The sequence below is a fragment of the Oncorhynchus clarkii genome, chromosome 1, assembly GCF_045791955.1.
Source record: "Oncorhynchus clarkii lewisi isolate Uvic-CL-2024 chromosome 1, UVic_Ocla_1.0, whole genome shotgun sequence".
In the NCBI taxonomy this organism is placed as follows: Eukaryota; Metazoa; Chordata; class Actinopteri; order Salmoniformes; family Salmonidae; genus Oncorhynchus; species Oncorhynchus clarkii.
The window spans coordinates 56,261,705-56,279,130 of record NC_092147.1 but is presented as its reverse complement, the minus strand read 5'-3'; the positions used below and the strand labels follow the sequence as shown (position 1 = coordinate 56,279,130).

The window sequence follows — 17,426 nt, the reverse complement described above, 5'->3', positions numbered from 1 at the left end:
TGAAAACCTTGTGAAGACTTCCAGAAAACATTTGACCTTTGTCATTGCCAACAAAGGGTATATAACAAAGTATTGAGATAAACTTTTGTTATTGACCAAATACTTATTTTCCACCATAATTTGCAAATAAATTCATAAAAAATCCTACAATGTGATTTTCTGGATTTGTTTTTCTCATTTTGTCTGTCATAGTTGAAGTGTACCTATGATGAAAATTACCTCTCTCATCTTTTTAAGTAGGAGAACTTGCACAATTGGTGGCTGACTAAATACTTTTTTGCCCCACTGTATGCATGCATGTATGTATGTATACAGTTGAAGTCGGAAGTTTACATTCACCTTCGCCAAATACATTTAAACTCCGTTTTTCACAATTCCTGACATTTAATCCAAGTAAAAACTCCCTGTTTTAGGTCAGTTAGGATGACCACTTTATTTTAAGAATGTGAAACATCAGAATAATAGTAGAGAGAATGCTTTAATTTCTTTCATCACATTCCCAGTGGGTCAGAAGTTTACATACACTCAATTAATATTTGGTAGCATTGCCTTTAAATTGTTTAACTTGGGTCAAACGTTTCAGGTAGCCTTCCACAAGCTTCCCACAATAAGTTGGGTGAATTTTGGCCCATTCCTCCTGACAGACTTGGTGTAACTGAGTCAGGGATGTAGGCCTCCTTGCTAGCACACATTTTTTTCAGTTCTGCCGACAAATTTTCTATAGGATTGAGGTCAGGGCTTTGTGATGGCCACTCCAATATCTTGACTTTGCTGTCCTTAAGCATTTTGCCACAACTTTGGAAGTATGCTTGGGGTCATTGTCCATTTGCAACCAAGCTTTAACTGACTGATGTCTTGAGATGTTGCTTCAAAAAAAAGTCCCTCCTGCAGCAAAGCACCTCCACAACATAATGCTGCCACTCCCGTGCTTCAAGGTTGGGATGGTGTTCTTCAGCTTGCAAGCTTCCCCCTTTTTCTTCCAAACATAACGATGGTCATTATGGCCAACGAGTTCTTTTTTTTGTTTCATCAGAACAGAGGACACTTCTCTATGATCTTTGTCCCATGTGCCGTTGAAAACCGTAGTCTGGCTTTTTTATGGAGGTTTTGGAGCAGTGACTTCTTCCTTGCTGAGGCAACCTTTTAGGTTATGTCGATATAGGACTCATTTTATTGTGGATATAGATACTTTTGTACGCGTTTCCTCCAGCATCTTCACAAGGTCCTTTGCTGTTGTTCTGGGATTGATTTGCACTTTTCGCACCAAAGTATGTTCATCTCTAGGAGACAGAACGCATCTCCTTCCTGGGCGGGATGATGGCTGCATGGTCCCATGGTGTTTATAATTGCATACTATTGTTTGTACAGATGAACTTGGTACCTTCAGGCATTTGGAAATTGCTCCCAAGGATGAACCAGACTGGAAGTACCCAAAAAAGGGGTTAAATAAGTGTAAAAAAAATAATAATATACAATGCTCAAAAAAATAAAGGGAACACTTAAACAACACAATGTAACTCCAAGTCAATCACACTTCTGTGAAATCAAACTGTCCAATTAGGAAGCAACACTGATTGACAATAAATTTCACATGCTGTTGTGCAAATGGAATAGACAACAGGGGGAAATTATAGGCAATTAGCAAGACACCCCCAATAAAGGAGTGGTTCTGCAGGTGGTGACCACAGACCACTTCTCAGTTCCCATGCTTATTGGCTGATGTTTTGGTCACTTTTGAATGCTGGCGGTGCTTTCATTCTAGTGGTAGCATGAGACGGAGTCTACAACCCACACAAGTGGCTCAGGTAGTGCAGCTCATCCAGGATGGCACATTAATGCGAGCTGTGGCAAGAAGGTTTGCTGTGTCTGTCAGAGTAGTGTCCAGAGCACGGAGGCGCTACCAGGAGACAGGCCAGTACATCAGGAGACATGGAGGAGGCCGTAGGAGGGCAACAACCCAGCAGCAGGACCGCTACCTCCGCCTTTGTGCAAGGAGGAGCACTGCCAGAGTCCTGAAGAATGACCTCCAGCAGGCCACAAATGTGCATGTGTCTGCTCAAACGGTCAGAAACAGACTCCATGAGGGTGGTATGAGGGCCCGACGTCCACAGGTGGGGGTTGTGCTTACAGTCCAACACCGTGCAGGATGTTTGGCATTTGCCAGAAAACACCTAGATTGGCAAATTCACCACTGGCGCCCTGTGCTGTTCACAGATGAAAGCAGGTTCACACTGAGCACATGTGACAGACGTGACAGAGTCTGGAGACGCCGTGGAGAACGTTCTGCTGCCTGCAACATCCTCCAGTATCACCGGTTTGGCGGTGGGTCAATCATGGTGTGGGATGGCAATTCTTTGGGGGGCCGCACAGCCCTCCATGTGCTCGCCAGAGGTAGCCTGACTGCCATCAGGTACCGAGATGAGATCCTCAGACCCCTTGTGAGACCATATGCTGGTGCGGTTGGCCCTGGGTTCCTCCTAATGCAAGACAATGTGTGACTGGAGTGTGTCAGCAGTTCCTGCAAGAGGAAGGCATTGATGCTATGGACTGGCCCGCCCGTTCCCCAGACCTGAATCCAATTGAGCACATCTGGGACATCATGTCTCGCTCCATCCACCAACGCCACGTTGCACCACAGACTGTCCAGGAGTTGGCGGATGCTTTAGTCCAGGTCTGGGAGGAGATCCCTCAGGAGACCATCCGCCACCTCATCAGGAGCATGCCCACGCTTTGTAGGGAGGTCATACAGGCACGTGGAGGCCACACACACTACTGAGCCTCATTTAGACTTGTTTTAAGGACATTACATCAAAGTTGGATCAGCCTGGAGTGTGACTCCAAATCCAGACCTTCATGGGTTGATACATTTTATTTTCATTGATTATTTTTGTGTGATTTTGTTGTCAGCACATTCAACTATGTAAAGAAAAAAGTATTTAAGAATATTTCATTCATTCAGATCTAGGATGTGTTCCCTTTATTTTTTTGAGCAGTGTATTATATATTTTTTTACACATATTTAACCCCTTTTTTTGGGTACTTCCATTGTTTTTAACTGGTACTGGTTACCTTCAGATGAGTCCCATGACACTGATGAGCAAAACCGAGAACAGCATTGTGTTCATGAGTCTCCACTTCCCATAGAGTGGTCACAGAGTGGTCCAACAGTTTCGGGTGCTAGAGACGTTTTCATGAGAAGAACGATTTTTGGCATGTCTCATGGTGCGACAAACACTGCTCCAGCTCTGCCGCCTTTCACCACAGATGTGGAATTGCGACATCGGCAGATCTCTTGCTTAAATTGACAGGACGGTGAATCAAATCGACTCTAGGGGGTTAATTACACTTTGGATATTGTGTCAATACAACCAGTCACCACAAAGATTCAGGTGTCCTTCCTAACTCAGTTGCCGGAGAGGAAGGAAACCGCCCGGGGATTTCACCATGAGGCCAATTGTGACTTTAAAAACAGAGTTGAATGGCTGTAATATGAGAACTGAAGACAGAGCAACAACATTGTAATTATTCCAAAAGACTAACCTAAATGACAGAGTGAAAATTAGGAAGCCTGTACGGAATAAAAATATTCCAAAACATGCATCCTGTTTGCAATAAGGCACTAAAGTAAAACTGCAACAACAAAAATACTTTATGTCCTGAATATAGCGTTATGCTTGGTGCTAATCCAACACATCACTGAGTACCACTCTTCATATTTTCAAGCATGGTGGTGGCTGCATCATGGTACGGGTATGCTTGTCATGGGCAAGGACTAGATCGTTTTTTTTAGCATAAAAAGAAACGGAATAGAGCTAAGCACAGGCAAAATCTTAGAGGAAAACTTGGTTCATTCTGCTTTCCAACAGACACTGGGAGACAAATGCACCTTTCAGCAGGACATTAACCTAAAAACAAGGCCAAATATACACTGGAGTTGCTTACCAAGATGACATTAAATGTTCATGAGTGACCTAGTTAAATTTTTGACTTAAATCAGCTTGAAAATCTATGGCAAGACTTGTCTAGCAATGATCAACAACCAACTTGACAGAGCTTGAAGAAATATTGCACAATCCAGGTGTGCAAAGCTCATAGACTTACCCAGAAAGACTCACAGCTGTAAAACGCTGCCAAAGGTGATTCTAATATGTATTGACTCAGGGGTATGAATACTTATGTAAATCAGACATTTATGTATTTCATTTTCCCAAGAAATGTGCTATAATCTCAAAAAAACATGTTTTCACTGTCACTAAGGGATCTATAAAATCTATTTAATACATGTTTTATTCAGGCTGTAACAACAAAATGTGGAATAAGTCGAGGGGTATGAATACTTTCGGAAGGCACTGTACATATTTGTGACAAAACAATTTGAAACACAAAACAAGGAGGGCTTTCTATGCCATTAAAATATCTATCAAATTAGACGCACCAATTAGGATCTGGCTAAAAATATTCAAATAAAAAATTTAACAAATTGCACTATATATGGCAGCGAAGTGTAGGGTCCGCTTTCAAAACAAGAATTTGCCAAATGGGACAAACACCCAATTAAAACCCTGCATGCAGAATTCTGTAAGAGCATAAACTCTGAACACCACATGCAGAACAGAAATAGGCCTAATCCCTCTTGATTAATATCCCCCAAAACTATAACAGGCTGTGCTCATTCTGCCCCCAGTAAGAGATCGAGAGAGAGCTGCATTTTCTGTCATCTATCTAATGGCTGCTTGCTAGGCACAGCACCATCCATCCTAAACTAAATCTACCTCCAGTCACCTTTTTTTTTTTTACCCCAAGTTTGTGTTAAACACCTGGAATAGATTCAGTGTGAGTAGGCATAAAAGAAACACCAGCAATTTGACGAAGTCAGTCCCGAAGGGAAAACAAAACGACATGAGGAGCCGCAGTCCCTCGCCACATAGTGTCGACGATGGTGATGCGCACCCACATGTCACAGGCAAGCAAAGTGAGCACAATTCTAACACAATGCAGAAAATTCCGACAGGAGATGAACAAAAGCCTGAGTAAGATGACAAGCTCCCATAGCTAAGCTGGAACAATCTGTTAAGGGAATCGGTGAAAGGGTGACTGAGGCAGAGAATCAAGTTAGAACAGTGGAGGATGGGTGCATTCGCACTGACCGCCTCTTCTCATACCTGCTACGGAGGGACAGACGGCTCTAGGACAGGTGTGAGGCACTCAAGAAGTTTATGAGGTGCAGCTTGAGACTCTACGGGGTCGCATAACATTTATAGTGTGCAGTGGGTTGAACACTTACTCAGAGAAACTACCACCAAACTTCCCTTTCTTACTGGAATGGTTTCAAATGTCATCTCATCGGCTTATAAAACATTAGGGACCAATTAAGGTAATAAGCAAGGCATTCATAGGGTAATTAAGAAAAAGTACTCTATCAGTTGAAACAACTTGGATGTCAGATTGCATTTCTGCAAGAAACACATTTATCGGATAACGAGCATAAGAAACTGAATAGAACATGAGCTAATACAATATTCCATTAATCTCATATATCAGAATGGAAAAGGGGGGTAGCAATTCTAGTGCACAGGTCAGTTAACTTCAATGCCAGCTCCTTTCATAGGGATACAGAGTTTAGGTTCATATTAGTGGATGGAACTATAGATGGGGTGAATGTATCATTGCTAAAAGTGTATGATCCCAACGAGGATGATTGATCAAGGGTTTATCAAAAAGATAACCTTTTCTTGGAGAATAGCTCTGACTTACTCCTAATGGGGGGGAGATGTCACCATCAACTCCACCCTCTAGGATGAGGGAGTCACTGATTATCCACGGTCTAGAAGTGGGATTGGTTGAAGTATGGAGATACCTTTATCCAAGTGAGAGACTTCACATTTTATTCAAGCCGCTACTTACTCTATTTACACATTGACTACTTCTTTACCACTAAGTCTGAAGCCTATAGGATAATGGATTGTGAGACACTTCCAATAACTTTGTTGGACCATTCACCATTGATGGCGACGTGAGATTTAGGACAAAAGTCTATCTCACGAAGGTGGAGACTTAAACGCGTCCCTCCTTAATGAAACAACATTTGTGGACTTTGTTAGAAAAGAGCTGAAGTTCTATCTTGAGCTGCAGTTCTATCCCCACTTACGCTCTGGGAGTGTGCAAAAGCCTTAGTAAGAGGTCGCATTATATAATTTGCCCCCCAAAAAATCCAAGTGCACTGAATTGGAAAACAAAATAAACCATTTAGAACAGCACAAACCAAAACCATCCACAGCTCTGACAGCCTGCTCTCTGAAAAAATAGAGGGCTGTTAAAGGCTTGCTAAGCAGAGATATTAAATTTGAGCGGAGGAAATCAATGAAATGGACTGAAAAAGAGACAAGGAAGAGGTGAGGGAGATAAAGTATGTACGGAGAGTGGAGATCAGTGGGGGAGGAGAGAGAAAGAAGGGCGTGGAGAAGAGGTGAAGAATGAGGTAGAGAATATGTATGGAAAGGAAGTTGGGTCTAAAAGAAAAGGGCAGGGAGAGGAAGAAGAGAAGCAGAAGTGAGGAGGTAGAGAACTAGAGTATACAGTACGTCTGGAGAATAGAGGTCGACCGATTATGATTTTTCAACGCCGATACCGTTTATTGGAGGACAAACAAAGCCAATACCGATTAATCGGCCGATTTATAAAATGTATTTGTAATAATGACAATTACAACAATACTGAATGAACACTTATTTTAACTTAATATAATACATCAATAAAATCAATTTAGCCGCAAATAAATAATGAAACATGTTCAATTTGGTTTAAATAATGCAAAAACAAAGTGTTGGAGAAGAAAGTAAAAGTGCAATATGTGCTATGTAAGAACGCTAACGTTTCAGTTCCTTGCTCAGAACATATGAAAGCTGGTGGTTCCTTTTAACATGAGTCTTCAATATTCCCAGGTAAGAAGTTTTAGGTTGTAGTTATTATAGGACTATTTCTCTCTATACCATTTGTATTTCATATAACTTTGACTATTGGATATTCTTACAGGCACTTTAGTGTTGCCAGTGTAACAGTATAGCTTCCGTCCATCTCTTCGCTCCGACCTGGGCTTGAACCAGGAACACAACGACAACAGCCACCCTAGAAGCAGCATTACCCATGCAGAGCAAGGGGAACAACCACTCCAGGTCTCAGAGCGAGTGACGTTTGAAACGCTATTAGCCCACACCCCGCTAACTAGCTAGCCATTTCACATCACATCGTTACACCAGCCTAATCTCGGGAGTTGATAGGCTTGAAGTCATAAACAGAAGAGCTGCTGGCAAAACGCACGAAAGTGCTGTTTGAATGAATGCTTATGAGCCTGCTAGTGTCCACTCAGTCAGACTGCTCTATCAAATCATAGACTTAATTATAATTTAATAACACACAGAAATACGAGCCTTAGGTCATTAATATGGTCGAATCCGGAAACTATCATCTCGAAAACAAAACATTTATTCTTTCAGTGAAATACGGAACCGTTCTGTATTTTATCTAATGGGTGGCATCCATCAGTCTAAATATTCCTGTTACATTGCACAACCTTCAATGTTATGTCATAATTACGTAAAATTACGTAAAGTTCTGGCAAATTAGTTCACAATGAGCCAGGCGGCCCAAACTGTTGCATATACACTGACTCTGCGTGCAATGAATGCAAGAGAAGTGACACAATTTCACCTGGTTAATATTGCCTGCTAACCTGGATTTCTTTTAGCTAAATATGCAGGTTTAAAAATATATACTTCTGTGTGTTGATTTTAAGAAAGGCATTGATGTTTATGGTTAGGTACACGTTGGAGCAACGACAGTCCTTTTTCGCGAATGCGCACTGCATTGATTATATGCAAGCAGGACATGCGAGATAAACTAGTAATATCATCAACCATGTGTAGTTATAACTAGTGATTCTGATTAAGTTTAATGCTAGCTAGCAACTTTACCTTGGCTTCTTACTGCATTCGCCTCGTGAGGCAGGTGGTTAGAGCGTTGGACTAGTTAACCGTAAGGTTGCAAGATTGAATCCCTGAGCTGACATGGTAAAAATCTGTCGTTCTGCCCCTGAACAAGGCAGTTAACCCACCGTCATTGAAAATAAGATTGTGTTCTTAACTGACTTACCTAGTTAAATAAATATTAAATAAAGGTGTAAATTTTTTTTTTTAAAGGCAAAATCGGCATTCAAAATTACCGATTGTTATGAAAACTTGAAATCGGCCCTAATTAAATCGGCCATTGCGATTAATCAGTCGACCTCTACTGGAGAGTAAAGTGGAGAATGTAGAGTGTAGACTTAGCATGTACAATTACAGTAGCATTAGATCAGCATCCATGAAGGAGAAGATGGGAGAGGAGATTGAGTTAAGACTCACGTCTGGGGGAATGCGGGCACCGTCTTTGACGGTATTCCCCTCGACAGTGATGTGGTACACCTGTCCGTCTGTGTCTGTGAACACAAAGTGTTCCCTCGCTGAGATGGCCTGGCCTCCTCCCTCCGATTTACTTTCTGCATCCTGCAGAAGACTACAGACACATACAAACACATTTTACTCTTAAAGTGAGGACCACTGATAAAGCGAGGGCTAGATCAGGGGTCAGAAACACGCAGGGCAAAACCAGACAACATCATTTTTTGTCCCGTTTTAGATTTTAGTTTTTGTCAAAAAAAGACAAGGAATTCAGCTAAAAATGTGTTTAATTTAGGAAATCTGTTCCCAAGTATTCCCATAAATAAAAAGTGACGTGATTGTGTCTCAATGTGATCAAGGCATGAAATTGTTATTTTCAAATAACATGTATTTTTGGGCTTAGTTGTGGTCAATTTGCAGTGTACAATATATTATAAATACATTCCGGCCATCTGACCATCCACTCATGACTAGATACACTACTGTTCAAAAGTTTGGGGTCACATAGAAATGTCCTTGTTTTTGAAAGAACATCAAATTGATCAGAAAAACAGTGTAGACATTGTTAATGTTGTAAATGACTATTGTAGCTGGAAACGGCAGATTATTTATGGAATATCTACATAGCCGCACAGAGGCCCATTATCATCAGCAACCATTACTCTTGTGTTCCAATGGCACGTTGTGCTGGCTAATCCAAGTTTATCATTTTAAAAGGCTAATTGATCAAAGAACACCAGTCTCAATGTCAACAGCGAAGAGGCGACTCTGGGACGCTGGTCTTTTAGGCAGAGTTGCAAAGAAAAAGCCATCTCTCAGACTAGCCAATAAAAATAAAAGATTAAGATGGGCAAAAGAACACAGACGCTGGACAGAGGAACTCTGCCTAGAAGGCCAGCATGCCGGAGTCACCTCTTCACTTTTGATGATGAGACTGGTGTTTTGCAGGTAATATTTAATGGACCTGACAGTTGAGGACTTATGGGGCGTCTTTCTCAAACTAGACACTAATGTACTTGTCCTCTTGCTCAGTTGCGCACCGGGGCTTCCCACTCCACTTTCTATTCTGGTTACAGCCAGTTTGCACTGTTCTGTGATGGGAGGAATACACAGCATCATACGAGATCTTCAGTTTCTTGGCAAATTCTCGAATGGAATAGCCTTCATTTCTGAGAACAAGGTCAGACTGACGAGTTTCAGAAGAAAGGTCTTTCTTTTTGGCCATTTTGAGCCTGCAATCGAGCCCACAAATGCTGATGCTCCAGATACACAACTAGTTTTATTGCTTCTTTAAATCAGGACAACAGTTTTTAGTTGTGCTAACATAATTGCAAATTATCAATTTGCCTTTTAAAATGATATACTTGGATTAGCTAACACAACGTGGCATTGGAACACAGGAGTGATGGTTGCTGATAATGGGCCTCTATATACTTATGCAGATATTCCATTAAAAATACAGCTACAATAGTCATTTATAACATTAAGTGTCTACACTGTATTTCTGATCAATTTGATGTTATTTTAAATGGACTTTTTTGTTGTTGCTTTTCTTTCAAAAACAAGGACATTTCTAAGTGACTCCAAACCTTTGAATGGTAGTGAAGAAACAGTGGGGAGAAGTATTTGATAACCTGCAAAATCGGCAGTGTTTCCTACTTACAAAGCATGTAGAGGTCTGCAATTTTTATCATAGGTACACTTCAACTGTGAGAGACGGAATCTAAAACAAAAATCCAGAAAATCACATTGTATGATTTTTAAGTAATGAATTTGCATTTTATTGCATGACATAAGTATTTGATACATCAAAAAAGCAGAACTTAATATTTGGTACAGAAACCTTTGTTTGCAATTACAGAGATCATACGTTTCCTGTCGTTCTTGACCAGGTTTGCACACACTGCAGCAGGGATTTTGGCCCACTCCTCCATACAGACCTTCTCCAGATCCATCACGTTTCGGGGCTGTCGCTGGGCAATACGGACTTTCAGCTCCCTCCAAAGATTTTCTATTGGGTTCAGGTCTGGAGACTGGATAGGCCACTCCAGGACCTTGAGATGCTTCTTACGGAGCCACTCCTTAGTTGCCCTGGCTGTGTGTTTCGGGTGGTTGTCATGCTGGCAGACCCAGCCACGACCCATCTTCAATGCTCTTACTGAGGGAAGGAGGTTGTTGGCCAAGATCTTGCGATACATGGCCCCATCCATCCTCCCCTCAATACGGTGCAGTCGTCCTGTCCCCTTTGCAGAAAAGCATCCCCAAAAAATGATGTTTCCACCTCCATGCTTCACGGTTGGGATGGTGTTCTTGGGGTTGTACTCATCCTTCTTCCTCCAAACACGGCGAGTGGAGTTTAGACCAAAAAGCTCTATTTTTGTCACATCAGACCACATGACCTTCTCCCATTCCTCCTCTGAATCATCCAGATGGTCATTGGCAAACTTCAGACGGGCCTGGACATGCGCTGGCTTGAGCAGGGGGACCTTGCGTGCGCTGCAGGATTTTAATCCATGACGGCGTAGTGTGTTACTAATGGTTTTCTTTGAGACTGTGGTCCCAGCTCTCTTCAGGTCATTGACCAGGTCCTGCCGTGTAGTTCTGGGCTGATCCCTCACCTTCCTCATGATCATTGATGCCCCACGAGTTGAGATCTTGCATGGAGCCCCAGATCGAGGGTGATTGACCATTTTCTAATAATTGCGCCAACAGTCATTGCCTTCTCACCAAGCTGCTTGCCTACTGTCCTGTAGCCCATCCCAGCCTTGTGCAGGTCTACAATTTTATCCCTGATGTCCTTACACAGCTCTCTGGTCTTGGCCATTGTGGAGAGGTTGGAGTCTGTTTGATTGAGTGTGTGGACAGGTGTCTTTTATACAGGTAACGAGTTCAAACAGGTGCAGTTAATACAGGTAATGAGTGGAGAACAGGAGGGCTTCTTAAAGAAAAACTAACAGGTCTATGAGAGCCGAAATTCTTACTGGTTGGTAGGTGATCAAATACTTATGTCATGCAATAAAATGCAAATTAATTACTTAAAAATCATACAATGTGATTTACTGGATTTTTGTTTTAGATTCCGTCTCTCACAGTTGAAGTGATAAAATGATAAAATGATAAAAATGACAGACCTCTACATGCTTTGTAAGTAGGAAAACCTGCAAAATCGGCAGTGTATCAAATACTTGTTCTCTCCACTGTACCTACACCACGTCTCACCCCGAGAAACACACGCACAATATTAAGAAAGACACATTGAGAATTTTCAATTAATTTATGATGAGTAGGGCCAGGAGTTTTTCTGACCATTTGGCAAAACTCTAGGTCTTAGTGCTGAGGTGCGACCCACCCCCCTATGCCCCCTGCTCTCTGACCTGATAACGGAGGACTCCACGCTGCTCTGCTCGGTGTCAGACAGAGTGGTATATCTGGCCATGGCCTCCCGTGCTAACAACTGTTTCTTCTTCAGACTCTTCAGGTTGTGGGAGGGTGACCACTCCTGCACACACAAACGCAAAAAGTGCATGACACACACAGACACACACACACAGTTCATGGAGATTTCTTCAGCTGCCTGACATCTTGAAGAACACGATTGTTGGTGGACAAACATTGAGATTATTATAATTTTTTTTAATCATCATACGTTTTCCTTGGAACCACACCCACAAATTCACAAAAGAGCTCCACTCTTTCCCATACCCTGTTTCATCATTCAGGATTGCGGCCAAAACAACTGCCCCATTTTGCCCGGAGGGTGCAATCAATGTGGAAATGAGCAGGCAGTAAGGGGCTGGGGAGAGAATGTATTATTAACGTTACTGTGGCTGCTATTTGCAGTGTCTCAGACTTTCCAGCCCACATCACTCTCCATTTATCCGTTTTTCTTGGGACTAATGTAACGACGTCCTTGCTGAGAGAGGATAACTTTCCCAACTAATCTTCCAAATTGAAAATATAAAAATATGTGTACACAGGAGTACAGTGCATTCAGAAAGTATTCACACCCCTTGACTTTTCCACATTTTGCTACATTACAGCCTTATTCGAACATTTCTGAAATTAAATGTTTCCCTCAATCTACACACAATACCCCATAATGACAAAGAACTGGTTCTAGATTTTTTTGTAAACGTATAAAAATTATAAAAAAACAGATATTACATTTACATTAGTATTTACTCAGTACTTTGTTGAAGCACCTTTGGCAGCGATTACAGACTTCAGTCTTCTTGGGTATGACGCTACAAGCTTGGCACACCTGTATTTGTGGAGTTTCTCCCACTCTTCTCTGCAGATCCTCTCAAGCTTTGTCAGGTTGGATGGGGAGCGTTGGTCTCTCCAGAGGTGTTCGATCAGGTTCAAGTCTGGGCTCTGGCTGGGCCATTCAAGGACATTCAGAGACTTGTCCCAAAGCCACTCCTGCATTGTTTTAGCTGTGTGCTTAGGGTCATTGTCCTGTTGTAAGGTGAACCTTCGCCACAGTCTGAGGTCCTGAGGACTCTGGAGCAGGTTTTCATCAATGATCTCTACGTACTTTGCTCCGTTCATCTTTCCCTTGATCCTGACTAATGTTCCAGTCCCTACAGTTGAAAATCATCCCCACAGCATGATGCAGCCACCACCATGCTTCACCATAGGGATGGTGCCAGGTTTCCTCCAGATGTGTCGCTTGGCATTTAGGCCAAAGAGTTCAATTTTGGATTTTTACACCAGAGAATCTTGTTTCTCACAGTCATGGAGTCCTTTAGGTACCTTTTGGCAAAATCCAAGTGGGCTGTCATGTGCCTTTTACTGAGGAGTGGCATCAATCTGACCAATCTACTATAAATGCCTGATTGGTGGAGTACTGCAGAGATGGTTGTCTTTCTGGAAGATTCTCCCATCTCTAGAGAAGAACGTTGGAGTTCTTTCAGATTGACCATCGGGTTCTTGGTCACCTAATTGACCAATTCCCTTCTACCACAATTGCTCAGTTTGTCCAGGCGGCCAGCTCTAGCAAGAGTCTTGGGTGGTTCCAACCTATTTTTAGTTTTGTCATCATTATGTAGAACTGTGTGTAGATTGATGATAATTTAAAAAAAAATCTATTTTAGAAAAGGCTGTAATGTAACAAAATGTGTAAAAAGTAAAGGGGTCTGAATACTTTCCGAACGCACTGGATAGACACAGAATAATCAACACGAAGACTCTTGCAGAGTATTGCCTCAGTTTACAATGCCTAGGTGTATATGCATGTATGCTATGGTGTTTCTGTGTGTGTGTGTTCAGTACCAGTGCAGTGACAGTGGGGAAGTTCTTGGCCATCTCTCGTAGCAGGGTGCCGGTCCTGACGTCCCACAGCTCCAGAGGCTTGTCTCTGAACACCACCACCAGGTACTGCCTGTAGGGTACAACACACACACACACCGCAGTACAGGAACATCACAGTCTGTACCATCAAAATCATCCCCATGTGCTCTGTGGGACACTTTCTCTCTCAAAGACACACACATCCGTACACACACAAGCTTGCACACGCAAGCAAGCACAAACAGATTTCAAACATCCATTCTTTGTGTGAAGGGCGCCCTGTGCTGTCCTGGAGTTCATGCTGTTCTAGGGAAAGAACAAATAGCATCAGAATATAAATTAGCTCTCAGGCAACAGAGACAAAGAGCAGAAGCATTACACTGCTACAGTACTTTGTCTGAAGTTTCATTAAGGGTGCTTTGTCCTGATGAGACAGCTGAGCCCTTGCAAAGGTAAATCTCTCACCCTCCCTCTTTTGTCTAACACTCTCTTTACCCCTCACCATCTCCGGCTCGCCCTTTCTCTCAATCGCTCTCTCTCACCATCCCCCTCTCTATCTTTCTCCCTCCCTCCTTCCCTCCTTCATGTATGCATGCAGAGAGCTCTTTAGAGGGCCTTTAGCCATAAAAAGCATGTGCTTCTGACAACAGCTCAGTAGCAGGAACAGAATGAGAGAGTATGCCCTGGACAATTAAAGGAAATGGATATCCCTTGACGGCACATAGGCTTAATAAAAAAAACACCCGGTGGGGAGACGAGAAAGAAAGAGGCGACAGTGGCAGTTAAGGTGAAGGGTGTGTGTGCGTACGTGAATTGTGGCAGGTGTAAAGAGGCGGCTGTGTGTAGGGGACTCACTTCAGATGAGACACTTTCATCATCTCAATGGCAGGCTCGTCATTCCCCTGTTCGCCTCGGAATGCAAAGCACCTGCCTAGGAGAGGAGATGAAGGAGAAAGAGAGGAAGGAGAGATCGAGAGAAAAATAGAGCATGAAATCATTCAACCCCATGAAACACATAAGGATGGTCATTTATATATTAGCTAAAGAGTATAGGGCCTAAGATGGATCCCTGGGGAACCCCTGCATTACAGTTGTAAGACGTGGTGGTAATAACTTTGAATTTCCGCAAGCTAAGAGAATATGCCACTTTAGATCTGCTGCAGCGAACTCATTTTACTCACAAACAATATAATATTCTCATGAATCAAGTGTCCCTTATCTACTCAAAATGCCAGAAGGCAAAAACAAGAATACACCTCAGTCGTACTCTACTACACCAAAAAATGCTGATGCACTTTGCAGAGGACATTAAAGGAGGTTGCCTGTAAAATGTACGAGTGAGAGAGCACAGCAACCCAAACTAAGCACAGGTAGGAGAGGTGGGAACTCCCAACAACTGCCTAAGATGTTTGTTGCAGGGGCAAAAGGGACGCAGATGAAGTGACACAAGGCAAGATTGCAGGTGAAGAGACTGGGGAGTAGTGCAGGTGAGGCATCCGGCCTGTGTGTGTGTGTGTGTGTCACCCACAGCTTCTGATCACCGTCTCAATTACTGTTATCAGGACAGAGAAACCAGACACATGCTTTTACTCACATGGAAAATTCCAAACAAAAGAAAATGATAACAAATGACGATGATGAAATAAACTAAAACTAGTTTCTCACAAGTGTAGCAGGTTATGAACTCTGCAAGCAACGTTTCCACTCTGAGAATGAGAACGGTAAATGACTGTAATGAATACATGCATTAACATAAATGAATGTAACCAAATGACAGGGATTGACTGCACATTTACTACTGGAGAGAAACGCAACTATATCTTCGCCACACACCCCTCCCCAAAATATTTTACATGCTTTTCACTGACAGCCGCAACTCAATAATCAGCTAGGTCTATTGCGTGCTGCCCAAATTGTGGGGTTCTCAAATAGGCATAGGCCCTCGAGCTTGTGATTTGAAACAATCCACAACAATTGTTTTTAAAGAAGCTAATAATCCTCGATTCCTCTGTGGCCAAGTCATGCTTTCTGGTGAAGTATTTTATTCATGTTTAGACCGGAGTAATTCTATAATTTTGGGAAATTTATTTCCATTTACTTCCCTATTGGACCCACCTCTATGCCATTTTTCGCCTGTTCTATCGGTTTTCATTTCAAATGTATTGTCCAGAAGCCAAAGGCACAATCCTAGTCATATTAGCAGCCAATCCTAGTTTTTGCATCTTTAGACTCCCCCCTCATTCTAAGTTGCTAACAGACTTTCATCTCTGTGACATATAGAACCGCTATAAGGTCCTTTGAATTCTAATGTGGCTGGGCCAAACACCAAACCTAATGCTCTGGCCTGTTCAATTTTATTTATCCAGCCTGGGTGTCGTAAGTGAGTGGCTCACCCTTCAACTGAACTGTGGAAAAGGCTTGGCTGGTGCTGAAACAAGAACTGACCCCAAATTAATTGTGTCTTTCATTTTCCCTGTCTCCTGAGCTCTCCATCTCTTGCATACTATATGGTATGGTATCCTCTCACAAACTCTTCTTCTCCTTATTCCTCTCTCTCCTTTCCTTACCTTTCCTTATGTACAGTATTTCCCTGCAGGGATCCCAGTCATTAAGACAAGTTTCAACAGGGGAGATAAACATTGGGGCAGTGTGTGATACAATTTCACTGCCAGCCCTGACACACTCCAGCTGCGTTATCACAGTGTAATGGAGAGTGTTCAGACTTGAACGTGTATCCCTAGAGAGCTATGGGGAGGGAAGTCTCGAGTGGCGCAGCAGTCTAAGGTACTGCATCTCATTGCTAGAAGCATCACTACAGGCACCCTGGTTCGAATCAAGGCTGAATCATAACCAGCCGTGATTCTGAGTCCCATAGGGCGGCGCACAACTGGCCCAGCGTCATCCAGGTTTGGCCGGGGTAGGCGGCCAAACCTGGAAAAAAAATAAAAAGTGCCTTAGAGTAACACAGAAAGGATTGTGCATGTTTGTGTGCATTATGGTATGCGTGCATGTGTAGACCTTGAGAGTATAGATGTGTGTGCAAGTGAGTGCATACGTGCCCATGTGCGCAACTCACCAGTGGGAAGGTCGACGTGCTGAAGCTCATTCCTCACCAGTCCAGCATTGTTGGGGGTTGAAGTGGCAAAGGAGAGGAAGCTGGTGAGACTGACCCATTCTATGCCTCTGCAGAACACACATTGAAAGTCAGATTAAAAAAATACATTAACATGCCTCATCAGCCTTTGTCTGATGAGTTAGTTTTCCATCTACATTTCACTCAAACCTTTATAGAAATAAAACAAACACTACATTTGCAAGCACTAAAGCTAGGTGGTGATAGAGCATTCCATTGAATACAGGGCACTTGCCCGTTTCAAATAATAAAAACTCAGACCTTTTTCTGACATTCCCCTAAGCTAACAAATACATTTTAAAGAATACATTTTGAAGACTTTTTAGTGCCTACAACTGTAGAATAGCGATTACAGAATAGTTGGCAACACCACTAAAACTTTCCATGGAATCAAAGAGACAACAATCCAGCAGAGAGCCCTTTGAGGGGTTTGACAGGCACAGAAAGGGAGCAGCTCACAGTAAGCACCATGCTGTAATGAAATCCTAAATAGCCACATGATTCATTTCTACATTTTACCCTAAAATTAATATTAGAAGCAAAATAGCCCGACGTCCCTCCTTTGC

General features: G+C 42.5%; 1 protein-coding gene across 1 annotated transcript in view; it reads right to left on the bottom strand.

Annotated features, from left to right (window-relative positions):
- LOC139409067 (WD repeat domain 11) overlaps positions 1-17,426 on the bottom strand; it is a 140,556-nt gene that overhangs the window by 57,788 nt on the left and 65,342 nt on the right. Inside the window, exons 12-16 of the mRNA XM_071153746.1 lie at positions 16,804-16,910; positions 14,583-14,658; positions 13,710-13,818; positions 11,810-11,934; positions 8,400-8,550 (exon numbers count right to left, since the gene is read on the bottom strand). Of these exons, the coding sequence (XP_071009847.1) occupies positions 8,400-8,550; positions 11,810-11,934; positions 13,710-13,818; positions 14,583-14,658; positions 16,804-16,910 (568 nt within the window). The remainder of the gene's footprint in view (positions 1-8,399; positions 8,551-11,809; positions 11,935-13,709; positions 13,819-14,582; positions 14,659-16,803; positions 16,911-17,426) is intronic.